Source organism: Oncorhynchus nerka, linkage group LG13, assembly GCF_034236695.1.
Source record: "Oncorhynchus nerka isolate Pitt River linkage group LG13, Oner_Uvic_2.0, whole genome shotgun sequence".
Classification (NCBI taxonomy): domain Eukaryota; kingdom Metazoa; phylum Chordata; class Actinopteri; order Salmoniformes; family Salmonidae; genus Oncorhynchus; species Oncorhynchus nerka.
Genome location: NC_088408.1, coordinates 84,203,326 through 84,229,498, shown reverse-complemented (window position 1 = coordinate 84,229,498; position 26,173 = coordinate 84,203,326). Strand labels below are relative to the sequence as shown.

At 46.9% G+C, this 26,173-nt stretch overlaps 1 protein-coding gene across 7 annotated transcripts in view; it reads left to right on the top strand.

Annotated features, from left to right (window-relative positions):
* LOC115140696 (dedicator of cytokinesis protein 8-like) overlaps positions 1-26,173 on the top strand; it is a 90,047-nt gene that overhangs the window by 29,509 nt on the left and 34,365 nt on the right. For all 7 annotated transcript variants that reach the window (XM_065026774.1, XM_065026771.1, XM_065026772.1 and 4 more), the window contains 18 exons: positions 1,772-1,880; positions 7,851-8,063; positions 8,165-8,250; positions 9,405-9,471; positions 13,307-13,456; positions 15,161-15,241; positions 15,386-15,545; positions 15,653-15,786; positions 16,628-16,721; positions 17,370-17,532; positions 21,591-21,711; positions 21,948-22,018; positions 22,160-22,304; positions 22,796-22,897; positions 23,497-23,592; positions 23,655-23,889; positions 24,579-24,740; positions 25,202-25,377. In XM_065026774.1, the coding sequence (XP_064882846.1) occupies positions 1,772-1,880; positions 7,851-8,063; positions 8,165-8,250; positions 9,405-9,471; positions 13,307-13,456; positions 15,161-15,241; positions 15,386-15,545; positions 15,653-15,786; positions 16,628-16,721; positions 17,370-17,532; positions 21,591-21,711; positions 21,948-22,018; positions 22,160-22,304; positions 22,796-22,897; positions 23,497-23,592; positions 23,655-23,889; positions 24,579-24,740; positions 25,202-25,377 (2,365 nt within the window). The remainder of the gene's footprint in view (positions 1-1,771; positions 1,881-7,850; positions 8,064-8,164; positions 8,251-9,404; positions 9,472-13,306; positions 13,457-15,160; positions 15,242-15,385; positions 15,546-15,652; positions 15,787-16,627; positions 16,722-17,369; positions 17,533-21,590; positions 21,712-21,947; positions 22,019-22,159; positions 22,305-22,795; positions 22,898-23,496; positions 23,593-23,654; positions 23,890-24,578; positions 24,741-25,201; positions 25,378-26,173) is intronic.

The window sequence follows — 26,173 nt, the reverse complement described above, 5'->3', positions numbered from 1 at the left end:
GTCTTGTCTTGTCTTTCTACAGAGAGACAGTGATAGACAGAGGGGTTATCTTCACACAATACCACACACTGATTACTTATCACAGCCTAGGCCCACCGTCTACTGCTGGCACACATACACTACCGGTCAAAAGTTTTAGAATACCTACTCATTCAAGGGTTTTTCTTTATTTTTACTATTTTCTACATTGTAGAATAATAGCGAAGACATCAAAACTATGAAATAACACATATGGAATCATTTAGTAACCAAAAAAGTGAACAAATCAAAATATATTTGAGATTCTTCAAATAGGCACCCTTTGCCTTGATGACAGTTTTGCACACTCTTGACATTCTCTCAGCCATCTTCAGACAACAGTCTTTTCCTTCACTCTGCCTTCCGACTCATCCCATACCATCTCAATTTGGTTGAGGTCTGGGGGTTGTGGAGGCCAGGTCATCTGATGCAGCACTCCATCACTCTCCTTCTTGGTAAAATAGCCCTAACACAGCCTGGAGGTGTGTTGGGTCATTGTCCTGTTATAAATAAATGATATTCCCACTAAGCCCAAACCAGATGGGATGGCATATCGCTGCAGAATGCTGTGGTAGCCATGCTGGTTAAGTGTGCCTTGAATTCTAAATAATTCACAGACAGTGTCAGCAGCAAAGCACCCCCACACCCTAACATCTCCTCCTCAATGCTTCACTGTGGGAAATACACATGTGGAGATAATCCGTTCACCCACACTCGTCTCACAAAGACACAGCGGTTGGAACCAAAAATCTTACATTTCACTCCAGACCAAAGTACACATTTCCATCGGTCTAAAGTCCATTGCTCGTGTTTCTTGACCCAAGCAAGTCTCTTATTATTATTGGTGTCCTTTAGTAGTGGTTTCTTTGCAGCAAATCGACCATGAAGGCCTGATTCACGCAGTCTCCTCTGAAAAGTTGATGTTGAGATGTGTCTGTTACTTGTTCTCTATGAAGCATTTATTTGGTCAGAAATCTGAGGTGCAGTTAACTCTAATGAACTTGTCCTCTGTAGCAGAGGTAACTCTGGGTGTTCCATTCCTGTGGCTGTCTTCAGGAGAGCCAGTTTCATCATAGCGCTTGATGGTTTTTACGACTACACTTGAAGAAACTTTCAAAGTTCTTGAAATTTTCCATATTGACTGACCTTCATGTCTTAAAGTAATAATGGACTATCGTTTCTCTTTGCTTATTAGAGCTGTTCTTGCCATAATACGGACTTGGTCTTTTACCAATTAGGACTATCTTCTGTTTACCACCCATATCTTGTCACAACACAACTGATTGGCTCAAACTCATTAAGAAGGAAAGAAATTCCACAAATGAACTTTTAAGGAGACACACCTGTTAATTGAAATGCATTCCAGGTGACTACCTCATGAATCTGGTTGAGAGAATGCCAAGAGTGTGCAAAGCTGTCATCAAGGCAAAGTGTGGCTATTTGAAGAACCTCAAATATAAAATACATTTTGATTTGTTGAACACTTTTATGGTTACTACATGATTCCATGTGTTTTTTCATAGTTGTGATTATTCTACAATGTAAAAATATAGAAAAACCCTTGAATGAGTAGGTGTTCTAAAACTTTTGACCGGTAGTGTACACACACAGTCAGTCTCCTGGTCAGGGTTTTCATCCACGTCCTGGGGCTTTGTGTCTATGTGGGGGGTGGAATACTACATCTAATCTGCTCTGATAAGATTTAAAAAAGGTGTGTGTGTGTGTGTGTGTGTGTGTGTGTGTGTGTGTGCAGGTGCCAGGGAGATAGTTGGAGTGCATATTCGGAGCGGGCATGTCTACACAAAACTCTGCAGAAACAGACATTTGAGTCTGACGTGCAGCCAGAGAAACCAGAGACACCGGTAAGCACAATATACATATACACCACAACAACAAAAAAGGGCATTCCAAAATATATCCGGGTTTGGGTCCGTAAGGAGCAGTTTTGTCAGTCCCATTGTTATCAGAGGACCAACGTGTATTCAGAGTGTACTGTAGTAGGACATTCAGGTATCAGATCCAAAGATTACGTTACGGAGGGAAATAATTAGATAAACATAATACCCTGGGTTTTCTATCAGAGAAAGATGACATGCCCAACATGAAACCTGAATACTAGAGTTGTTTCAAGCAACATCTCCTGATTCCTCAGATTGATAGATATAGATTGTATTTTAGTTTTAGAATATCGGTTCTTGTGAGGAAATTCTAATCAGTTTGCTATGAAAGAAGGAGAGAAAGAAGTAGCGAAAATTAGAGTGAGAGAACATTTACATTACATTTAAGTCATTTAGCAGACGCTCTTATCCAGAGCGACTTACAAATTGAACAGAGCGAGGTAACCATAGAAAGCGAGACAGAGTGACGGGATGGGTTGGGGTGGGTGTTGGGGAGCGAGGGGAGGTGTTGGGGATTAGTAGGGGAACAGAGCGGTTGGAGAGGTGTTGGGGAGTGGTTGGGGAACAGAGTAGTTGGAGAGGTGTTGGGGAGCGGAGCGGTTGGGGAGCGTTGGGGTTGGGGAGCGAGGGGAGGGGTTGGGGAGCGTTGTGGTTGGGGAGGGGTTGGGGAGCGAGAGGAGCGGTTGGGGTGCGGAGCGGTTGGGGAGGGGTTGGGGAGCGAGGGAGGGGTTGGGGAGCGGAGCGGTTGGGGAGGGGTTGGGGAGCGAGGGGAGCGGTAGGGGAGCGTTGGGGTTGGGGAGCGAGGGGAGGGTTGGGGAGCGTTGGGGAGCGAGGGGAGGGGTTGGGGAGCGTTGGGGTTGAAGCAGTTGGGGAGCGTTGGTGTTGGGGAGCGGTTGGGGAGCGAGGAGGGGTTGGGGAGCGTTGGGGTTGGGGAGCGGTTGGGGAGCGAGGGAGGGGTTGGGGAGCGTTGGGGTTGGGGAGCATTGGGGAGGGGGAGGGGAGCAGTTGGGTAGGGGGAGGGGAGGGGTTGGGGAGGGGAGCGAGGAAGCGGTTGGGGAGCGAGGGGAGCGGTTGGGGAGCGTTGGGGTTGGGGAGGGTTGGGGAGCGTTGGGGTTGGGCAGCGGTTGGGGAGGGTTGGGGAGCGAGGGGAGCGGTTGGGGAGCGTTGGGGTTGGGGAGCGAGGAGGGATTGGGAGCGTTTGGTTGGGGAGGGGTTGGGGAGCGTTGGGGTTGGGGAGCGGTTGGGGAGCGTTAGGGTTGGGGAGCGAGGGGAGCGGTTGGGGAGCGTTAGGGTTGGGGGAGGGGTTGGGGAGCGTTGGGGTTGGGGAGCGGTTGGGAGCGAGGAGGGGTTGGGGAGCGTTGGGGTTGGGGAGCAGTTGGGGAGCGTTGGTGTTGGGGAGCGGTTGGGGAGCGAGGAGGGGTTGGGGAGCGTTGGGGTTGGGGAGCGGTTGGGGGGAGGGGTTGGGGAGCGTTGGGGTTGGGGAGCATTGGGTAGGGGAGGGGAGCAGTTGGGTAGGGGAGGGGAGGGGTTGGGGAGGGAGCGAGGGAGCGGTTGGGGAGCGAGGGAGCGGTTGGGGAGCGTTGGGGTTGGGGAGGGGTTGGGGAGCGTTGGGGTTGGGGAGCGTTGGGGTTGGGGAGCGAGGGAGCGGTTGGGGAGCGTTGGGGTTGGGGAGCGAGGGGAGGGATTGGGGAGCGTTGTGGTTGGGGAGGGTTGGGGAGCGTTGGGAGTTGGGGAGCGGTTGGGGAGCGTTGGGGTTGGGGAGCGAGGGGAGCGGTTGGGGAGCGTTGGGGTTGGGGGAGGGGTTGGGGAGCGTTGGGGTTGGGGAGCGGTTGGGGGAGCGTTGGGGTTGGGGGAGGGGTTGGGGAGCGTTGGGGTTGGGGAGCGAGGGGAGGGGTTGGGGAGCGTTGGGGTTGGGGAGCAGTTGGGGAGCGTTGGTGTTGGGGAGCGGTTGGGGAGCGAGGGAGGGTTGGGGAGCGTTGGAGTTGGGGAGCGTTGGGTAGGGGGAGGGGAGCGGTTGGGTAGGGGGAGGGAGGGGTTGGGGTTGGGGAGGGAGCGGTTGGGGAGGGGTTGGGGAGGGGTAGGGTTTGGGGAGCATAACACTGAACACAGACGTGTTTTTCCTGTTTCTATTACCTCCATCCTGGCACCGTCTCCCTCATGTCTACCCAGCCTGACGTGCACACAATGAGACGTGAATATTCATGTAGTCCCCCTGCCCCAGCCAACATCCAGCTCTCTGTCCTGCCAAATCTCCAGCCAGCCAGCACCCAGCCAACCCCTCTCCAGCCCCCTTCTCCTCTGTCAATCCATAGTCCCAAACTCAAATCTCCAAGCCCTGACAGTGAAGTCCCACTCCCAAGTCCCAAGGTCCATCCCCAGCTCCCCAGCCCCATCCCCCAGCCTTACCAAGTCCTAATCACCCAAACCAAAGACCCTTGTTCTAGCCGTGTTTTTCCCATCCGCTCTAGGCCGAAGAGAGAGCGAGAGAGGGAGAGAGGGGAAGAACCGGCCTATTGTCAGTCAGCCTCTAATGGTCCCCTGCTTCACACTGGTCATTAGTAATCCTGTGGGATAGGGGCACAGTTAAGCATGGCTGGGGGAGTGGAGGTTAGATGGAAGAGGAGGTTAGATGGAAGATGGATGGATGTTTCCCCTTAAATTTTAGGATTGTTGATGAAGCCAAAATATTTTAGTAATTCAAATGAAATATTTGAAACTAAATTAGGCAGATTTAGGGTGGAGGGGGGCACTGTGAGGAGGAAGGGGGTTGGTAGGGTGGAGGGGGTGCTATGAGGAGGAAGGGTGTTGATAGGGTGGAGGGGGTGCTATGAGGAGGAAGGGGGTTGATAGGGTGGAGGGGGGTGCTGTGAGGAGGAAGGGGGTTGGTAGGGTGGAGGAGGAAGGGGTTGGTTGGGTGGGGGTTACTGTGAGGAGGAAGGGGGGGTGGTAGGGTGGGGGGTACTGTGAGGAGGAAGGGGGTTGGTAGGGTGGGGGTGCTGTGAGGAGGAAGGGGGTTGGTAGGGTGGGGGGTGCTGTGAAGAGAAAGGGGTTGGTGAGGAGGGTGCTGTGAGGAGGAAGGGGTTGTTAGGGTGGGGGGGTGCTGTGAGGAGGAAGGGGGTTGGTAGGGTGGGGGGTGCTGTGAGGAGGAAGGGGGTTGGTGAGGAGGGTGCTGTGAGGAGGAAGGGGGTTGGTAGGGGTGGTTGAAAACAGGACACAGCCTGAGAATTCAGAGCTGTCCAGTCATGTAGCTCAGTTGGAGTGTGATTCCATATGGACGTAGTACTATGAGTACTATGATCTCTCCATGGTGTTAAGGGACACCCTTTCACTTAGAAGTTACTGGGCTCCCCTGGAGTTGAAACACATTAGTTATGGATTCCATGAGCTTGTTTCGATTCTCTTTATGTTCACACACAGTTAATAATCTATGGATGTCTTATCCACTGCGATTGCATAGCAAGTTACCAGCCTATACACTTAGAGTGCTGCAAGTATTTGGAACACTTATCTAGGCCTATATGCAATACACTTGAGTGAAATTATTTTGTTGGGAGAATTCAACATTATTTGGAGATTTTGTCTCTCTTCCATCTTCTTCCCACCTCCTCTCTCTCCCTGTCCTCCTCTCTCTCCCTGTCCTCCTCTCTCTTCTAATACCTGTCATTATTAATATTATTACAGGTGAAGTCCCCGTCTCTGTCCTCCTCTCTCTCCTAATACCAGTCATTATTAATATTATTACAGGTGAAGTCCCCGTCTCTGTCCTCCTCTCTCTCCTAATACCAGTCATTATTAATATTATTACAGGTGAAGTCCCCGTCCCTGTCCTCCTCTTTCTCCTAATACCAGTCATTATTAATATTATTACAGGTGAAGTCCCCGTCTCTGTCCTCCTCTCTCTCCTAATACCAGTCATTATTAATATTATTACAGGTGAAGTCCCCGTCTCTGTCCTCCTCTCTCTCCTAATACCAGTCATTATTAATATTATTACAGGTGAAGTCCCCGTCTCTGTCCTCCTCTCTCTCCTAATACCAGTCATTATTAATATTATTACAGGTGAAGTCCCCGTCGCTGTCCTCCTCTCTGTCCTAATACCAGTCATTATTAATATTATTACAGGTGAAGTCCCTGTCTCTGTCCTCCTCTCTCTCCTAATACCAGTCATTATTAATATTATTACAGGTGAAGTCCCCGTCTCTGTCCTCTCTCCTAAAACCAGTCATTATTAATATTATTACAGGTGAAGTCCCCGTCTCTGTCCTCCTCTCTCTCCTAATACCAGTCATTATTAATATTATTACAGGTGAAGTCCCCGTCTCTGTCCTCCTCTCTTTCCTAATACCAGTCATTATTAATATTATTACAGGTGAAGTCCCCGTCTCTGTCCTCCTCTCTCTCCTAATACCAGTCATTATTAATATTATTACAGGTGAAGTCCCCGTCTCTGTCCTCCTCTCTCTCCTAATACCAGTCATTATTAATATTATTACAGGTGAAGTCCCCGTCTCTGTCCTCCTCTCTCTCCTAATACCAGTCATTATTAATATTATTACAGGTGAAGTCCCCGTCTCTGTCCTCCTCTCTCCTAATACCAGTCATTATTAATATTATTACAGGTGAAGTCCCCGTCTCTGTCCTCCTCTCTCTCCTAATACCAGTCATTATTAATATTATTACAGGTGAAGTCCCCGTCTCTGTCCTCCTCTCTCTCCTAATACCAGTCATTATTAATATTATTACAGGTGAAGTCCCCGTCTCTGTCCTCCTCTCTCTCCTAATACCAGTCATTATTAATATTATTACAGGTGAAGTCCCCGTCTCTGTCCTCCTCTCTCTCCTAATACCAGTCATTATTAATATTATTACAGGTGAAGTCCCCGTCTCTGTCCTCCTCTCTCTCCTAATACCAGTCATTATTAATATTATTACAGTTGAAGTCCCCGTCTCTGTCCTCCTCTCTCTCCTAATACCAGTCATTATTAATATTATTACAGGTGAAGTCCCCGTCTCTGTCCTCCTCTCTCGCCTAATACCAGTCATTATTAATATTATTACAGGTGAAGTCCCCGTCTCTGTCCTCCTCTCTCTCCTAATACCAGTCATTATTAATATTATTACAGGTGAAGTCCCCGTCTCTGTCCTCCTCTCTGTCCTAATACCAGTCATTATTAATATTATTACAGGTGAAGTCCCCGTCTCTGTCCTCCTCTCTCTCCTAATACCAGTCATTATTAATATTATTACAGGTGAAGTCCCCGTCTCTGTCCTCCTCTCTCCTAATACCAGTCATTATTAATATTATTACAGGTGAAGTCCCCGTCTCTGTCCTCCTCTCTGTCCTAATACCAGTCATTATTAATATTATTACAGGTGAAGTCCCCGTCTCTGTCCTCCTCTCTCTCCTAATACCAGTCATTATTAATATTATTACAGGTGAAGTCCCCGTCTCTGTCCTCCTCTCTCTCCTAATACCAGTCATTATTAATATTATTACTGGTGAAGTCCCTGTCTCTGTCCTCCTCTCTCTCCTAATACCAGTCATTATTAATATTATTACAGGTGAAGTCCCCGTCTCTGTCCTCCTCTCTCTCCTAATACCAGTCATTATTAATATTATTACAGGTGAAGTCCCCGTCTCTGTCCTCCTCTCTCTCCTAATACCAGTCATTATTAATATTATTACAGGTGAAGTCCCTGTCTCTGTCCTCCTCTCTCTCCTAATACCAGTCATTATTAATATTATTACAGGTGAAGTCCCTGTCTCTGTCCTCCTCTCTCTCCTAATACCAGTCATTATTAATATTATTACAGGTGAAGTCCCTGTCTCTGTCCTCCTCTCTCCCCTAAAACCAGTCATTATTAATATTATTACAGGTGAAGTCCCTGTCTCTGTCCTCCTCTCTCTCCTAATACCAGTCATTGTTGTTACAGGTGAAGTCCCCGTCCCTGGCGGTACTGAGTGATGACTCCAGCAGGACCCTGACCTCCTCTGACTTTGACCTCCGCTCTGGTCTGACCCCTGACCCCAGAGTGGAGGGGCTGCTGCACTTCAGTAACCATGACGACCTGGACAGATTCAACCAGGAAGCCCGGCAGGGGAACCGCCACCCTGAGCTGTTTGCCCTGTACCCACCCGCCGACGAGGTGAGAGAGGGACACACACACATATAAATACAGTCCATGCTTCTGTGCATGCTTGACTTGAATTGAGTGGCTGGATCCATGACATTCCTTTGGTATTCCAGGATGATGCAGTGGAGATCCGGCCCATTCCCGACTGTCCCAAAGAGCACATGGGCGACCGGATCATCATCCGGTGTCAAGCCATCAAGTATGGGAATTACACTGCCTTTCACAGAAGGAAAATAACTGTTTGCCTCTAGCTAACTAGCTACCTGTATGTGAGAATCGACATGTTGTGTGGGACAGGGTGGCAGAGAGAGGGAAGATGTGTAAGCCCACAGAAAGTTTGTGTGAGAAGGAGAAGATTATCTCACAATATGAATGATGGGGAAATGTTCCCAACATTTAGCATGCATTTGTCTGCTACTGCAATTGACAGACCATTGTTAAGTTGGAGACCATTCAGTTTGGTCTGGACCTTAGTCTTTAGCCCGGGAGCTCTGCAGTACAGTGGTTGTTACCTTTCCTTAAGACCATCACTTTCTGTGAGACATGTTCCCTTTCTCTCCCTCTCTTACACACTTTCTGTGAGACATGTTCCCTTTCTCTCCCTCTCTTACACACTTTCTGTGAGACATGTTCCCTTTCTCTCCCTCTCTTATACACTTTCTGTGAGACATGTTCCCTTTCTCTCCCTCTCTTACACACTTTCTGTGAGACATGTTCCCTTTCTCTCCCTCTCTTACACACTTTCTGTGAGAAACGTTCCCTTTCTCTCCCTCTCTTACACACTTTCTGTGAGACACGTTCCCTTTCTCTCCCTCTCTTACACACTTTCTGTGAGACACGTTCCCTTTCTCTCCCTCTCTTACACACTTTCTGTGAGACACGTTCCCTTTCTCTCCCTCTTACACACTTTCTGTGAGACACGTTCCCTTTCTCTCCCTCTCTTACACACTTTCTGTGAGACAAAGCTGAGAGATATGAGATAAAGCTGTCAAAGGTTTCAGCTAAGTTCTTCATCATCTCTAAACATTGTTTTGGCAGCTGCTTGTCCCAACTTACAGTTGGGCTTATCACTCGATTGGCTCAGTTCCAAGTCTCAATGCTATGAGAGTACATGCACCCACAATCCATGTTTCTGTTGAGTATCCTGAGTTGATCAATAGAATCAAATGAAATCTATTCGCCACATTCACAATTGCAGCAAAATGCTTATGTGCTTTCTCAATCAACAATGCAGAACTTTATAGAATAGATCAAATGTCATTATACGTCAGGCTTATTGACAATGTTTGCTGGCTGGTCGACACACTGCTGTGAAATGACAGGCTGATATATTTTCTCCCCTGTCCTCCATAGGTTTGAGATTGACATTGAACCACTATTTGCTACCCTGGCTCTGTACGACCTGAGAGAGAAGAAAAAGGTACAGTAGAGTTTTCCTTCTGAAGGGCTGCTACAGTGCTGTGTTCTTCGGCCCACTGTGTGTTATAAGGTCATGAAGAATCGCATGTTGTTGAAGCTTGAAGTTGTTGAGGTTATTGAGGCCTATTAAGGACAAGACGCACCATAGCGAACGTCAGCCGTGAGCAGTAGATCACGCGCTGGTTGTTGGCGTGTTGCGATTCAACATGTACGGTAGTCAGGAAATGTTCTAATCAGTTCGTCGGCAAGGTGTGTTTTATCTTTCAGGTGATCTCATGACCAGTGTGTCAGATTTGTGTTGCTGGTCAGTGAAGTGATGGATCAGTGGGATATCTGAAGACTTTAGCCACAGTAGACAGAACGTCCGGAAGCCCTGGGACTGAGGGGCTTCTCCAGTAGACCAAGCATAGCCGTGTTCATACAACCAACCCATCTGATTCACACTGTACTCTCCTATCCAAACACAGTTCTGTTAGCAAAAACGAGTAGCATGTGTGTTATGGACTTGCACAGCCGGATGGTTTATGGATTGGATTTAGCGTTTTAAGGTTGAAGGGCACCACGTTTGGATTTGAGCCGCTGACCTTTTGGTGGTCTGGCCACACTGCATCCTGGTTGGGCAGTCTCAAAGTGCTAGTATTTTTGTGCTGCCTTTCCCTTTATTGTATACTGCATCTCCTGCATGGCGAGGGAACCAGATGATGCTCTTCTTCATAATATCCATAAGGCTCAATGCAGATGGGTCTGAAAAAGGCACCATGTTGTAGGCCCATGAAACATCCCCCAGTTATGGAACAGGATGACATACTGTCCAGTTTGTTGAACTAATTACACTTGACATGACTCAATCTGGAACAGAGGGGTTTGGTGACTGGGGTTCTTTTCTCTCTCTCTCTCTCTCTCTCTCTGTCTCGCTCTCTCTGTCTCTCTCTCTGTCTCGCTCTCTGTCTCTCTCTCTGTCTCGCTCTCTGTCTCTCTCTCTGTCTCGCTCTCTGTCTCGCTCTCTGTCGCGCTCTCTGTCTCGGTCTCTGTCTCTCTCGCTCTCTCTCTGTTGCTCGGTCTCTGTCTCTCTCTCGCTCTCTCTCTGTTGCTCGGTCTCTGTCTCTCTCTCTCTCTCTGTCTCTCTCTCTCGCTCTGTCTCGCTCTCTCTCTCTCTGTCTCGCTTGCTCTCTCTCTCTCTGTCTCGCTCTCTCTCTCTGTCTCGCTCTCTCTCTCTGTCTCGCTCTCTGTCTCGCTCTCTGTCTCTTTGTCTCGCTCTCTCTCTGTCTCTCTGTCTCTGTCTCGCTCTCTCTCTGTCTCTGTCTCGCTCTCTCTCTCTCTCTGTCTCGCTCTCGCTCTCTCTCTGTCTCGCTCTCTCTCTGTGTCTCTGTCTCGCTCTCTCTCTCTGTCTCTGTCTCGCTCTCTCTCTCTCTGTCTGTCTCTGTCTCGCTCTCTCTCTTTCTCTCTCTCTCTCTCTCTCTCTCTCTCTCTCTCTCTCTCTGTCTCGCTCTCTCTCTCTGTCTCGCTCTCTCTCTCTCGGTCTGTTCCTCCCTGTCTCGGTCTATCCCTCCCTGTCTGTCTGTCTGTCTGTCTCTCTATTTCTCTCTTTCACCATCTCTTTACTGTTTCTCTGCAATGAAATGCAGTTTTGGTTTCACATCTGGGAAATATGCAGCAGATGTTGATATAGTTCGCTGACAACATTTCTCTAATCCTGTCCTGCCCTGACCGACTGACAGATGGTTACATTACACACTAATAACGGGTGTATAAAAGATTATTACAGCGAAGATAGTTGTGATTATTAGGCCAACCATGGTGTGTGTAATGTAGGCCTACAGTAGAATATGATCATACTGATCATGGTGTGTCCAGGGGATTGGGAGGTTTATGCCAGATGTTTAGAACACAGCCAGCAATCATCAGCTGTGTTTCTTCACAATTAATATGAAGTCCTGTGGAACTCTTGGCTTTTAAAGTTAATACACTGCAATGCCGTCACAATGTAGACCACATTAACTGTTGAAATTTGAAGCGTTGTCCCAAGTGTGTGTGTGTGTGTGTGTGTGTGTGTGTGTGTGTGGATCTTTTCGTCCCATACACTTTGAAAAGGAGGCAAGGAGAGAGGGTGTAACGAATCGGGGAAAGACAAATTGAGAAAGAGTCTCTGTTTCTACGGCTCCTCACTTGTGACTGTGTCCTGAGAAGAGGATGACCCTACGGTGACCCTGTACGCTGTGAGTGTCATGTTAGGTCCCATTACAAACCCATTTACAACCTCCTCATTCCACATGTCACATTATGAGTCCTCTACAACAGTCTTTAACACTTCATAGCAGGACTGATGCTGCTAGCGCACAACATAACACAGCATGGATTTCTTCCTCGGTCTCTCTCAAGTTTAATCTGAAGCAGACTGAAGAGTGTGACAGTTCTAAATGTGTTAAGTGGGGAATTGTGTGTGTGTGTGTGTACACACACACACACACACACACACATCAGTCCTGCTATGAAGTGTTAAAGACTGTTGTAGAGGACTCATAATGTGACATGTGGAATGAGGAGGTTGTAAATGGGTTTGTAATGGGACCTAACATGACACTCACAGCGTACAGGGTCACCGTAGGGTCATCCTCTTCTCAGGACACAGTCACAAGTGAGGAGCCGTAGAAACAGAGACTCTTTCTCAATTTGTCTTTCCCCGATTCGTTACACCCTCTCTCCTTGCCTCCTTCTCAAAGTGTATGGGACGAAAAGATCCTATGTCCATCCCCTTAACATTTGTTCCTCTAAAACGATGAGGAGGTAGGTGATAAGAGAGGACTTGAGGAAATGTAAGAAATAGAGGTCGACCGATTATGATTTTTCAACGCCGATACCGAGGACCAAAAAAAGCCGATACCGATTAATCGGCCGATTTTTTTTTTAAGTCTTTATTTTTATTTGTAATAATGACAATTACAACAATACTAAATGAACACTTATTTGAACTTAATATAATACATCAATAAAATCAATTTAGCCTCAAATAAATAAGGAAACATGTTCAATTTGGTTTAAATAATGCAAAAACAAAGTGTTGGAGAAGAAAGTAAAAGTGCAATATGTGCCATGTAAGAAAGCTCAGTTCCTTGCTCAGAACATGAGAACATATGTTCCTTTTAACATGAGTCTTTAATATTCCCAGGTAAGAAGTTTTAGGTTGTAGTTATTATAGGAATTATAGGACTATTTCTCTCTATATGATTTGTATTTCTTATACCTTTGACTATTGGATGTTCTTATAGGCACTTTAGTATTGCCAGTGTAACAGTATAGCTTCCATCCCTTTCCTCGCCGCTACCTGGGCTCGAACCAGGAACACATCGACAACAGCCACCCTCGAAGCAGCGTTACCCATACAGAGCAAGGGGAACAACTACTCCAAGTCTCAGAGCGAGTGACGTTTGAAACGCTATTAGCGCTCACCCCGCTAACTAGCTAGTCATTTCACATCGGTTACACCATTCTAATCTCGGGAGTTGATAGGCTTGAAGTCATAAACAGCGCAATGCTTGAAGCACAGGGAAGAGCTGCTGGCAAAACGCACAAAAGTGCTGTTTGAAAGAATGCTTACGAGCCTGCTTGTGCCTACCATCGCTCAGTCAGACTGCTCTATCAAATCATAGACTTACGACGGAAATTGTAAATGAGCGTTTCTTGTTGGACAAGTTCAGGTAGTCTCTCCACTATTTCTGTATTTTTTTTCCGGTTGGTGCCTCTCCAGCCATATTATCTACCATGAGATGAATGGACACTCATGTAATCCACCACTAAGGTGAACTCTAACGCTGACCCTCTCTGTTTGACTTCCTCAGATATCCGAGAACTTCTACTGTGATCTGAACTCAGACCAGTTTAAAGGGTTCCTGAAACCCCACACGCCACAGACGGACCACTCCACCCTCTCCCGAGCAGCCATCTTCTCCATCACATACCCCTCCCCAGACATCTACCTGGTCATCAAGGTAAGATACCCATCTCACCTACCTGCACCTATCTGCAGTACTTGTTTGTTCGGGTAATACACACGTCTGTACGGCACCTACAGTATCTACAGTTGCTGGTCAATATGGTGAACACTATAGAAATAAATAAATATATGCCATTTTAATAGAAGCTTTTATCCAAAGTGACTTAACAGTAGTGTACTGCCTGCATACATTTTCATATGGTTGGCCCCAGCTGGAATTGAACCCACAGCCCTGACGTGTCTACCTCCTCACACATATTACCTATGGTGCCCCTATCAATCTGTGGGTCACGTAGCATACAGTAGGCAACTCGCCATAGATCCCTGTGTACAGTATTAGCTTGGACACCTCTGTGTCCTGGCTGTGTTACAGAGTGATGTACCTCTGTCCTGGCTGTGTTTCAGAGTGATGTACCTCTGTGTCCTGGCTGTGTTTTAGAGTGATGTACCTCTGTATCCTGGCTGTGTTTCAGAGTGATGTACCTCTGTCCTTGCTGTGTTACAGAGTGATGTACCTCTGTCCTGGCTGTGTTACAGAGTGATGTACCTCTGTATCCTGGCTGTGTTTCAGAGTGATGTACCTCTGTGTCCTGGCTGTGTTACAGAGTGATGTACCTCTGTCCTGGCTGTGTTACAGAGTGATGTACCTCTGTGTCCTGGCTGTGTTACAGAGTGATGTACCTCTGTCCTGGCTGTGTTACAGAGTGATGTACCTCTGTCCTTGCTGTGTTACAGAGTGATGTACCTCTGTCCTGGCTGTGTTTCAGAGTGATGTACCTCTGTGTCCTGGCTGTGTTTCAGAGTGATGTACCTCTGTGTCCTGGCTGTGTTACAGAGTGATGTACCTCTGTGTCCTGGCTGTGTTTCAGAGTGATGTACCTCTGTCCTGGCTGTGTTTCAGAGTGATGTACCTCTGTGTCCTGGCTGTGTTTCAGAGTGATGTACCTCTGTCCTTGCTGTGTTTCAGAGTGATGTACCTCTGTGTCCTGGCTGTGTTTCAGAGTGATGTACCTCTGTGTCCTGGCTGTGTTTTAGAGTGATGTACCTCTGTATCCTGGCTGTGTTTCAGAGTGATGTACCTCTGTCCTTGCTGTGTTACAGAGTGATGTACCTCTGTCCTGGCTGTGTTACAGAGTGATGTACCTCTGTGTCCTGGCTGTGTTTCAGAGTGATGTACCTCTGTCCTGGCTGTGTTACAGAGTGATGTACCTCTGTCCTGGCTGTGTTTCAGAGTGATGTACCTCTGTGTCCTGGCTGTGTTACAGAGTGATGTACCTCTGTCCTTGCTGTGTTTCAGAGTGATGTACCTCTGTGTCCTGGCTGTGTTACAGAGTGATGTACCTCTGTCCTGGCTGTGTTTCAGAGTGATGTACCTCTGTGTCCTGGCTGTGTTTCAGAGTGATGTACCTCTGTCCTTGCTGTGTTTCAGAGTGATGTACCTCTGTCCTTGCTGTGTTTCAGAGTGATGTACCTCTGTGTCCTGGCTGTGTTACAGAGTGATGTACCTCTGTGTCCTGGCTGTGTTACAGAGTGATGTACCTCTGTGTCCTGGCTGTGTTTCAGAGTGATGTACCTCTGTGTCCTGGCTGTGTTTCAGAGTGATGTACCTCTGTGTCCTGGCTGTGTTACAGAGTGATGTACCTCTGTGTCCTGGCTGTGTTACAGAGTGATGTACCTCTGTGTCCTGGCTGTGTTTCAGATAGAGAAGGTGCTGCAGCAGGGAGAGATCAGTGACTGTGCGGAACCATACATGGTCATGAAGGAGACGGACTCAGCAAAGGTAGAGTGCCATGATGACACACACACACACACACACACACACACACACACACACACACACACACACACACACACACACACACACACACACACACACACAGAGCTATAGGTTCTAATTGTGGTTCTGTGTGGTTCCCTGGGTCAGAACAAGGAGAAGCTGGAGAAGCTGCGTAATCAGTCTGAGATGTTCTGTCAGAGACTTGGTCGCTACCGCATGCCCTTTGCCTGGGCTACAGTCAACATCATGAACGTCATCAGCACCGCCACACTGGACCGAGACACCACCGACTCTGACAGCCTCAACGGTGTGTGTGTGTGCGTGATAAGCTGGTTAACTCTTGCGCCCAAGGCTTGTTTAATCTTACTTTACTTTTCTGTACCTGACTTGACTGACCTCTCCTCCCCTATCCAGGTAAATCCAGCAGTCTGGAAAAGAGAGGTCAGTTGCCCAGGAGGAACTCAGAGAGGTTCGGTACCATGGAAGACCAGTGTAACATGTCTGCCTTCAAACCTGCTACCATCACCATCAGCACCTTCTGCAAGCAGGTCTGACCACATGCATTAGAGAAAACAACACACTCTACAATATAAACATCGATCCAGCGACATAAGCATCACTAAGCTCAGAGAATCTCTTAGACATAGAATGTCTTAGACAGATAATCTCTTAGACAGAGCATGTCTTAGACAGAGAATCTCTTAGACAGAGAATCTCTTAGACAGAGAATCTCTTAGACAGAGAATGTCTTAGACAGAGAATCTCTTAGACAGAGAATGTCTTAGACAGAGAATCTCTTAGACAGAGAATATCTTAGACAGAGAATCTCTTAGACAGAGAGTCTCTTAGACAGAGAATCTCTTAGACAGAGAATGTCTTAGACAGAGAATCTCTTAGACAGAGAATCTCTTAGACAGAGAATCTCTTAGACAGAGAATCTCTTAGACAGAGAATCTCTTAGACAGAGAATGTCTTAGACAGAGAATGTCTTAGACAGAGAATCTCTTAGACAGAGAATCTCTTAGAGAATGCTTAACCTTGTGGATATCGCCTCGAGACAAGGCATTCTTTCATTCCACACATAATCCACAGAGCAGACACCTGATAAGACCCGGCCAGGTATCATATAGACATACCATACATTCTCCAACAAGGGTGCATTTTTCCTTCCTACTAGCAACTGTGGAGAGTTGATCTCATAACAACAGTTAGTTGCACTGCTCAATATGTCACCTTCCTATGAAGTTGATGGAAAAGAGGAAAGAAGTCTGCTGTGCAACACTACAAATTCACAATGTTTAATTCTGAGGTGTTCAGAGACATTATATCACTGTATCTTGTACACAAAGACATGTTCATTTGACTAAACTGGACCCTGCTTTGTTTAAGGAGGGGGACCGTCTGAGTGATGAGGACTTGTTTAAGTTCCTGGCAGACATCAAGAAGTTCTCATCCCTGCAGAGAAGAATTAAAACCATACCAGGTGATCCACTATTCAACCACACAGCAAGACCTGGCTGTCTGTGTGTGCTGTTTCATTCCATTCAACCCAACAGCAAGACCTGGCTGTCTGTGTGTGCTGTTTCATTCCATTCAACCCAACAGCAAGACCTGGCTGTCTGTGTGTGCTGTTTCATTCCATTCAACCCAACAACAAGACCTGGCTGTCTGTGTGTGCTGTTTCATTCCATTCAACCCAACAGCAAGACCTGGCTGTCTGTGTGTGCTGTTTCATTCCATTCAACCCAACAGCAAGACCTGGCTGTCTGTGTGTGCTGTTTCATTCCATTCAACCCAACAGCAAGACCTGGCTGTCTGTGTGTGCTGTTTCATTCCATTCAACCCAACAGCAAGACCTGGCTGTCTGTGTGTGCTGTTTCATTCCATTCAACCCAACAACAAGTGACTAGAATGTCCCATTTCTAAGAACAAGTGTCTGTTTTATCTGGGTTTATGTGTTTAAGTGACTTCATGCATTTAAATGAGCTGAATATGCTATTTTGTACAATTCAGAATCAATTGCTTATAGTGGTGAAAACCTGTGGGACTGAAAACGTTCTCATATTTACCTACTTTGGAATAATTCTGAATGAACATAGTTTCAGACTGTATTTGACTTGATCTATTTTAGGTACAATAAGACTGGATGTGACTCCGGTCCATGACAACCCAGTGGCCTGTCTGTCTACTGAGCTGATCCCAGTCAAACCACTGGCTGAGAAGAACGTCCGACCTGTCAAAGAGGTGTTGGAGTTCCCCTCCAGCGAGGTCTATGTTCCACACAGCACTTACAGGTGAGCACACACATGTGTCGATGCATACCACACACAGACTGCACACAGCACTTACAGGTGAGCACACACACGTGTCGATGCATACCACACACAGACTGCACACAGCACTTACAGGTGAGCACACACGTGTCGATGCATACCACACACAGACTGCACACAGCACTTACAGGTGAGCACACACACGTGTCAATGCATACCACACACAGACTGCACACAGCACTTACAGGTGAGCACACACATATGTGTCGATGCATACCACACACAGACTGCACAAAAGCACTTACAGGTTAGTACACTCACTCAATTCTCCTGAAACCACTTTTTGAATATTGCATATTCTGCATATTGTCCTCAAAGCTTTAGTTTGACTGCATGGATTTACCATAGCACATAGCTTCAAGCAGTGTAAACAGGTTGGCCAGGTTCATGACTTACTAGGGTAGTATCTGTCTCCATGCTAAGCACCATGTACACATGTCCCTTCATGTGAGCTTTACACATGTTAGACAGTCATGAAGGTATTTAACACAGCACATACTGTACATCACATATGTCAGAGTCAAGGCCCGCGGGCCACATCCGGCCCGCAAGAAGGTTTTTTACGGCCCCTGGGATGATCTTGATTTATTATTAGAACCGGCCCGCAGCAAGCCGGCAGCCCGCAGATCTTTTACACGCACCAATACTACATTTCCCACAATGCAAAGGTGACGCACCGAGCAGTAGGCTGCTTCATTTCAATATTTATTGGCACAGCAGTCGTCAGCATCACAGTAAAATTAACTTTCAGATACCCATCAAAAATGGCAAAACGGAAGGTGGATACTGAGAACCGGGGGTTTCAAACAAGGTGGGAGTCGGAGTATATGTTCACGAAGGTAGCTGGAAAACCTGTGTGTCTTCTGTGTGGAGAAAGTGTGGCGGTACTGAAAGAGTATAATCTGAGACGACATTATGAAACGAAACACGCGGACAAAAACAAGAATATGGACATGGAACAAAGGCTACAAAAGGCAGAGGAATTAAAACGAGGCCTCAAATCTCGACAGGCTCTGTTCAAAAAAGCCAAATCACAAGGCCAGGCTGCTGTCAAGGCCAGTTTTATTTTGGCAGAAGAGATCGCTAAATCAGCCCGGCCATTTACGGAGGGGGATTTCATCAAAAACTGCATGATTAAAGTTTGTGACGAAGTTTGCCCAGAAAAAAGGCAACTCTTTTTAAATGTGAGTCTGAGCAGAAACACCATTGCCGAGAGAGTAGACCAGTTGTCCATCAATCTAAAAGAGCAGCTTGTGAAAAAGGGAAAAGATTTTATTGCATATTCCTTGGCTGTGGATGAGAGCACCGACATTTCTGACATTGCCCAGTTGTCAATTTTCATCCGCGGAGTGGACTCCAACCTAAGCGTGACAGAGGAGTTTTTGGCTTTACGTCCTATGCATGGCACAACTACGGGGCATGATTTGTATGAAGAGGTGTCAAGATGTGTAAATGAGATGGAGCTGCCTTGGGAAAAACTCGTGGGTTTGACAACCGACGGAGCACCTGCGATGTGTGGACACAGGAGCGGACTGGTGGCGAAGATACGGGAAAAGATGCAAGAGGAAAACGCGACAGGTGAGCTGACAGCTTATCATTGTATCATACACCAGGAAGCGTTGTGCGGTAAAGCCTTGAAAATGGAGCATGTAATGAGCATCATCACGCGCACAGTTAACTTTATCAGAGCCAAAGGTTTGAATCACCGCCAGTTCAAGGCATTTCTGACGGAGTTAGAAACGGAGCATGGTGATTTGCCTTATCACACAGAGGTGCGATGGCTAAGCCAGGGAAAGGTGCTTCAAAGATGTTTCGAGCTTCGTGAGGAGATTTGTCTGTTCTTGGACAGCAAAGGGAAAGACACAACACAACTCCGAGACGAAATGTTTCTGTGTGAAATGGCTTTTCTGTGTGACATTACGAGTCATCTGAATGCAATAAACTTGCAGCTGCAGGGTCGGGATCGTGTCATCTCTGATATGTACAGTACAGTGAAGGCATTTAAAACCAAACTGACTCTGTGGGAGACGCAGATGCGGAAAGACAATTTGAGCCACTTTCCCAGCTGCCAGACCATGAAAGAGAAGCTCTCTACCAGTGCGTTCCCGAGCACACAGTTGGCTGATAAAATAGGTATGCTTGCCGCTGACTTTCGACGCCGATTTGCTGACTTTGAAGCACAAAAAGCAGGTTGGAACTGCTCGGTAACCCATTTGCTGTTGACGTGGAAAGCTCACCACCAAACCTCCAAATGGAGTTGATTGACCTCCAATGCAATGATGCACTGAGGGCAAAATATGCGGCAGTGGGTGCTGCGGAGTTCGCCCGTTTCCTCCCGGCACAATGCCCCAGCTGCGCATCCAGGCTGCTCAAACGTTGTCTATGTTTGGCAGCACATACCTGTGTGAACAACTGTTTTCTTTGATGAACCTGAACAAAACATCACACAGAAGTCGACTTACTGCTGAACACCTCCACTCAATTCTGAGGATTTCTTCAGCTCAGAGCCTTACCCCGAACATTGATGAACTTGTGGAAAAGATGGGACACCACCAAGTATCACCCTCAACCTCAAACAAGTGAACATTACTGTGCAATCACATATTTAGAGTTTTTACTCAGTTCAAGTTTAAAAGTTAAAATTTAATATTTGTTTTCACTGCATGTTACTTCTCCTTAAACAAAGTGTTGTTTTTGATTAATAGATTTTTGCACTTTATTTTTTTGTATTTCAATCCAATTATATTTTAAAAATATTTCAGTTGAGTGGATGATAGAAAATTGCTATTATTGTTTTTTCTTTGAAGTAAATTTAGCCCACTTTTGCTAAAATAGAAAATATAGTCTACTGATGGTGCCTTGAATACCGGTTTCTTTCATTTAATGTTCATGTTATGGGGATATTTATATAAAGGAAATTTGTCTTTTGTGTCTGTTGAAAATTAAAGATTACTGACAGAGCCATAAGAAAATATTGCTTTATTTATCTGATCATATTGTAATATATTTGTTAGGTTTTCAGTAGGTTCAATTAGGTTCACTAGACTATATGCGTCATTTAAAAAATTTCAATGAACATTCGAACAGTCCGGCCCTCGTCTTGTAGCTGATTTTTTTATTTGGCCCTCCGTCCATTTGACTTTGACACCCCTGCTGTACATGAAGGTATTCAACACAGCACATACTGTAGCTTCAGGCCTTCTATTTTCCATCAATGTCGTGAACAGGTTTGCTGGGACTTCTACAACCAGTCTGACCTGACACAACCCCCAATGCTGTCAACATTTCACTCCTTCCTCCTCACTGCTCGCTAGATGGACCCTGTGTCCCAAATGGCACCCTATTCCCTATAGGGCTCTGTTCAAAAGTAACCCACTATATAGGGACCAGGGTGCCGTTTGGGACACAGGCTAAGAGTGTGTCTCCTGTCTCGGGACAGATGACTACATTGTTACATAGTTTTTAATCTCACACTAATGTTCACACCACATCTGGTTCATTGGTAAGACTAGTTTTCAGGCCCACGTGGTGTATTGTGTAATATCATGCATTTGTTAGCTTCACCGGGTGCCATCTAGTGGTGTAGTATGGATGTGTTTCATCTAACTCTGAATAGGAGTTGTGGTGCTGATAGAAGATGGTCATATCCTGACCACCTGACCAGGAAGAACTCTGGGCACTGACGTTTACCAGGCTATACTTAGGGCTTGGGCTGCTGATTTGTGGAGGCATGAACTAGTGGGAGTTTCCACCATATTTCTTATACCAGTCATTTTGTTTTCGAATCAGTGAAGGGAAGTGAACAAGTGCATACTTTGGGAGGAAGGAGAGATCGAGTTTGTCCTCACCTGGTACTCTCATCTCGGACCACATCATTCCTTTCATCATTAGGAAGTCATTTGAGTATGCAGTGCTGTAAACAGAAAAATAACCATCTCTCTTCCTCTCTTTTACCATCTCTCTCCCTCCCTTTGTCTCTCTTCTCTCTCCCTTTTCCCTCCCTTTCCCTCTCTCTCCAGGAACCTGCTCTATGTATACCCCCAGCGACTCAACTTTGTCAACAGGCTGACTTCAGGAGGAAGGAATATCACTATTAAAATCCAGTTTATGAGTGGAGAAGACCCCAGCTGTGTGATGCCTGTGAGTTTCTCTCTCTCTCTCTCTCTCTCTCTCTCTCTCTCTCTCTCTCTCTCTCTCTCTCTCTCTCTCTCTCACACACACCACCACCACCACACACACACACACACACACACACACACACACACACACACACACACACACACACACACACACACACACACAGTGTTCACCCATGTTGCTGTGACATTGTACAACATGGTTTCATTGAGTTTACTCTGCTTTCTTTTTCCTCGTAGGTCATTTTTGGAAAATCGAATGGTCCTGAGTTTGTGCAGGAAGTATACACCCCAGTCACGTACCATAACAAGCAAGTGGATGCTATTTAAAATACTACATGCTAAATTACAATAACACAACTACGGCATAACATGCTACATTTTCTAATATAACAATCTAACCTTTTGTTTTGTGTCGTCTCTGACCTCTGTCCCATGTGACTGTGCCTCAGGTCACCAGACTTCTATGAGGAGGTGAAGATGGTTCTGCCTGCCAGGCTGACTGAGAGACACCACCTGCTGTTCACATTCTACCACATCAGCTGTCAACAGAAACAGAACCAGACTGGAGCCAGTGAGACACTCATAGGTTACTCTGTAAGTCTGAGCCCTCATGCCTGGTCTCACCTGGGCCTATATTCACAAAGTGACTCACAGTAGGAGTGCTGATCTAGGATCAGGTTTGCCCTGTCCAAGTAATCTTATTCATTGGGATCTAAAATTCTAAACTAATCCTAGAGCAGCACTCCAACTCTGAGACATAATGGCGGCGTTTATTTGCTAATATTTGGGCGAAAGACCAGAATGGGGCTGCCTGTGTAATCTAATCTGATTGGTCAAAAGACCAATGATTGACAAAATATCAGAATTAGGCTGCCTGTGTAAACCCTGTCTTTATGAATATGGGTCCTGGTCTCATCTGAACGTGCAGATACTCTACTGAACATGGTGCTGGTTATTTATGATAAATATACTAGTAAGTGATTCTTCTCAATGATGTGGCGAGGTAGATGCGTCCCCTGTATGCATTTGTCCGTTGTCAATGCTTGCTGTGGCTGATCTTCTGTCTATCCCCCTGGGTACTGTAGTGGCTGCCTATACTGAGTACTGACAGACTACAGACTGGTCAGTACTGCCTCCCTATCGCCCTGGACAGATTGCCTGTCAACTACTCACTGCACTCACCTGAGGTAACATTCATTTGGCCATTTCAATTCTCCAGACAATAGTTTAACATAAGTTGTATCACAAAAATGTTAAGAGTGGAGTGGCTCCCCCTGGGGGAGAAAATATCACTTTCATGTACCTTTAATACATTTGTTGATGTACTGATTTATTGATTGGGTTTAGATGGCAACAGACATGATATCTCTGCAGAACATTCCCCCTCTCTCTGCGGAACATTCCCCCTCTCTCTGCGGAACATTCCCCCTCTCTCTGCAGAACATTCCCCCTCTCTCTGCAGAACATTCCCCCTCTCTCTGCAGAACATTCCCCCTCTCTCTGCGGAACATTCCCCCTCTCTCTGCGGAACATTCCCCCTCTCTCTGCGGAACATTCCCCCTCTCTCTCTGCGGAACATTCCCCCTCTCTCTCTGCGGAACATTCCCCCTCTCTCTCTGCGGAACATTCCCCCTCTCTCTCTGCGGAACATTCCCCCTCTCTCTCTGCGGAACATTCCCCCTCTCTCTCTGCAGAACATTCCCCCTCTCTCTCTGCGGAACATTCCCCCTCTCTCTGCGGAACATTCCCCCTCAGGTTCTTAATATGCCAATCTTTCTCTCTGCAGAGGATTACCCCTCAGGTTCCTCCAGTCAAGTGGATGGAAAGTCACAAAGGAGTTTTCAACCTGGAGATACAGGCTGTGTCCTCAGTACACACACAGGTAAGTCTAACACACACACACACACTTTATGTAGTCATTTATTTACCCCTCCCCCTCCCCAGGACAACCACTTGGAGCGTTTCTTCACATTGTGCCATGCCCTGGAGGGCGGAGTGACGTTCCCTCTCCGGGTTCGGGAAGAGAAGATTCCGGAGAACAAGCTGGAGCATGAGCTGAAGCTGAGCATCATCTCCCTGTCGTCCTCCAGACTAGAACCTCTGGTCCTCTACCTCCATCTGGTCTTAGATAAACTGTTCACCCTCATCATGCAGCCCATGGTCATCGCTGGACAAACAGGTACCTATAGGGAAATGTCACCAGGGCTTTCAGACAGATGGGTACCTATAGGGACATGTCACCAGGGCTTTCAGACAGACAGGTACCTATAGGGACATATCACCAGGGCTTTCAGACAGACTGGTACCTATAGGGATATGTCACCAGGGCTTTCAGACAGATGGGTACCTATAGGGACATGTCACCAGGGCTTTCAGACAGACTGGCACCTATAGGGACATGTCACCAGGGCTTTCAGACAGACGGTACCTATAGGGACATGTCACCAGGGCTTTCAGACAGATGGGTACCTATAGGGACATGTCACCAGGGCTTTCAGACAGACGGGTACCTATAGGGACATGTCACCAGGGCTTTCAGACAGATGGGTACCTATAGGGACATGTCACCAGGGCTTTCAGACAGACGGGTACCTATAGGGACATGTCACCAGGGCTTTCAGACAGACGGGTACCTATAGGGACATGTCACCAGGGCTTTCAGACAGACGGGTACCTATAGGGACATGTCACCAGGGCTTTCAGACAGACGGGTACCTATAGGGACATGTCACCAGGGCTTTCAGACAGACGGGTACCTATAGGGACATGTCACCAGGGCTTTCAGACAGACAAGTAGTGTGAGAGTATACCTGATATGTTTGAGACGTGTTTTGTTGTAACTAACTGTGTGTGTGTTTTATTTCCTAGCCAACCTGGCCCAGATAGCGTTTGAGTCAGTGGTGTCAATCGTCAACAGTCTCCACAACAGCCAGGAGTTGGCCAGGGACCAGCAGGGCAGGAACGGTCTCCTAGCAACATACCTGTACTGGGTGTTCCGTCTGCCTGACTCCAATGAGCTCCTTAACACAGGTAGGAAGGAACCACCGGACACGTTGTCATGGTGATGTGACTCTATGGACAGTCTAACTTGTGAAGAGAATGGACATAGTGGTATTTGCGCTACAGGAATGTGCTCAGCTGAACACCCGAACTGTAGATACGTTGCATGAAACAGAAGTCACTGAAATGAAGGGGAACTGTGTAATTACATCAATACAATGCTATAGTAGTGCAGATCTGTGCAACTAAGGTAAAGTGTAACCAGGCAGATCATGCCAGTGACAAGGTTCTCAAAAGAGGACCGTCGTGCTCTCCCAAAAGTGTGGTTGGTGAGGTACACCTGTGGATAAAGATAAGCCAGATAGTGTGATGGGTCCGCAAGCAAAACGATGTTGCATAAAGTTTCAACTTAATAACCTTCTTCAGTGTGCAGGTGAAGTGTGGCGTTCAGGTCGATCCTCCAGTGACATGGTTCTCCCCTGTGTGCCCAGGTCCAGGGGGTGTGGTACCTCCCACTGAGGGCCGCTACAGTACAATGGGGCGGGCCTCGGCCACCACAGTAGGAACCATGTTACTGCAGTCCCGGCTCCGCAGCAGCAGCAACCCTGATATCCCTGCCCCACACAGTGCAGAAGACACAGAGGTGAAAAACATCCTGGCAGCTAAGGTACTGCTACAGATACAGAGTCGTGGTTGAGTGAGTAACACTGGATGTTCAATCCCGAGTCCACTGCTCACACTTTGTCTCCTCTTAAAGGACACTGAGCATGCTAGCTGTTACCATAGACTTCCAGTCATTCCTTTAAAGGTAGTTAGTAATTGCGCTAAGTCAGCAACTTCCTTCAAACTGCACACAGACATACAAATGAAATCCACGAGTTCATCGGACTCTGGAGAAGTAGATAAAAGGCTTCAATTCCAAAATGCCAAAGTATCCCTTTAACTTGTGAATCTCTACTCGTCTTTAAAAAAAGGTGGGAAAAGGTACTGCTACACTAAACACAGAGTCAATGTACATCCTCTGTCATGAGCCTGCCACAAACACAGAGTCAATGTACATCCTCTGTCATGAGCCTGCCACAAACACAGAGTCAATGTACATCCTCTGTCATGAGCCTGCCACAAACACAGAGTCAATGAACATCCTCTGTCATGAGCCTGCCACAAACACAGAGTCAATGAACATCCTATGTCATGAGCCTGCCACAAACACAGAGTCAATGAACATCCTCTGTCATGAGCCTGCCACAAACACAGAGTCAATGAACATCCTCTGTCATGAGCCTGCCACAAACACAGAGTCAATGAACATCCTCTGTCATGAGCCTGCCACAAACACAGAGTCAATGTACATCCTCTGTCATGAGCCTGCCACAAACACAGAGTCAATGAACATCCTCTGTCATGAGCCTGCCACAAACACAGAGTCAATGAACATCCTCTGTCATGAGCCTGCCACAAAC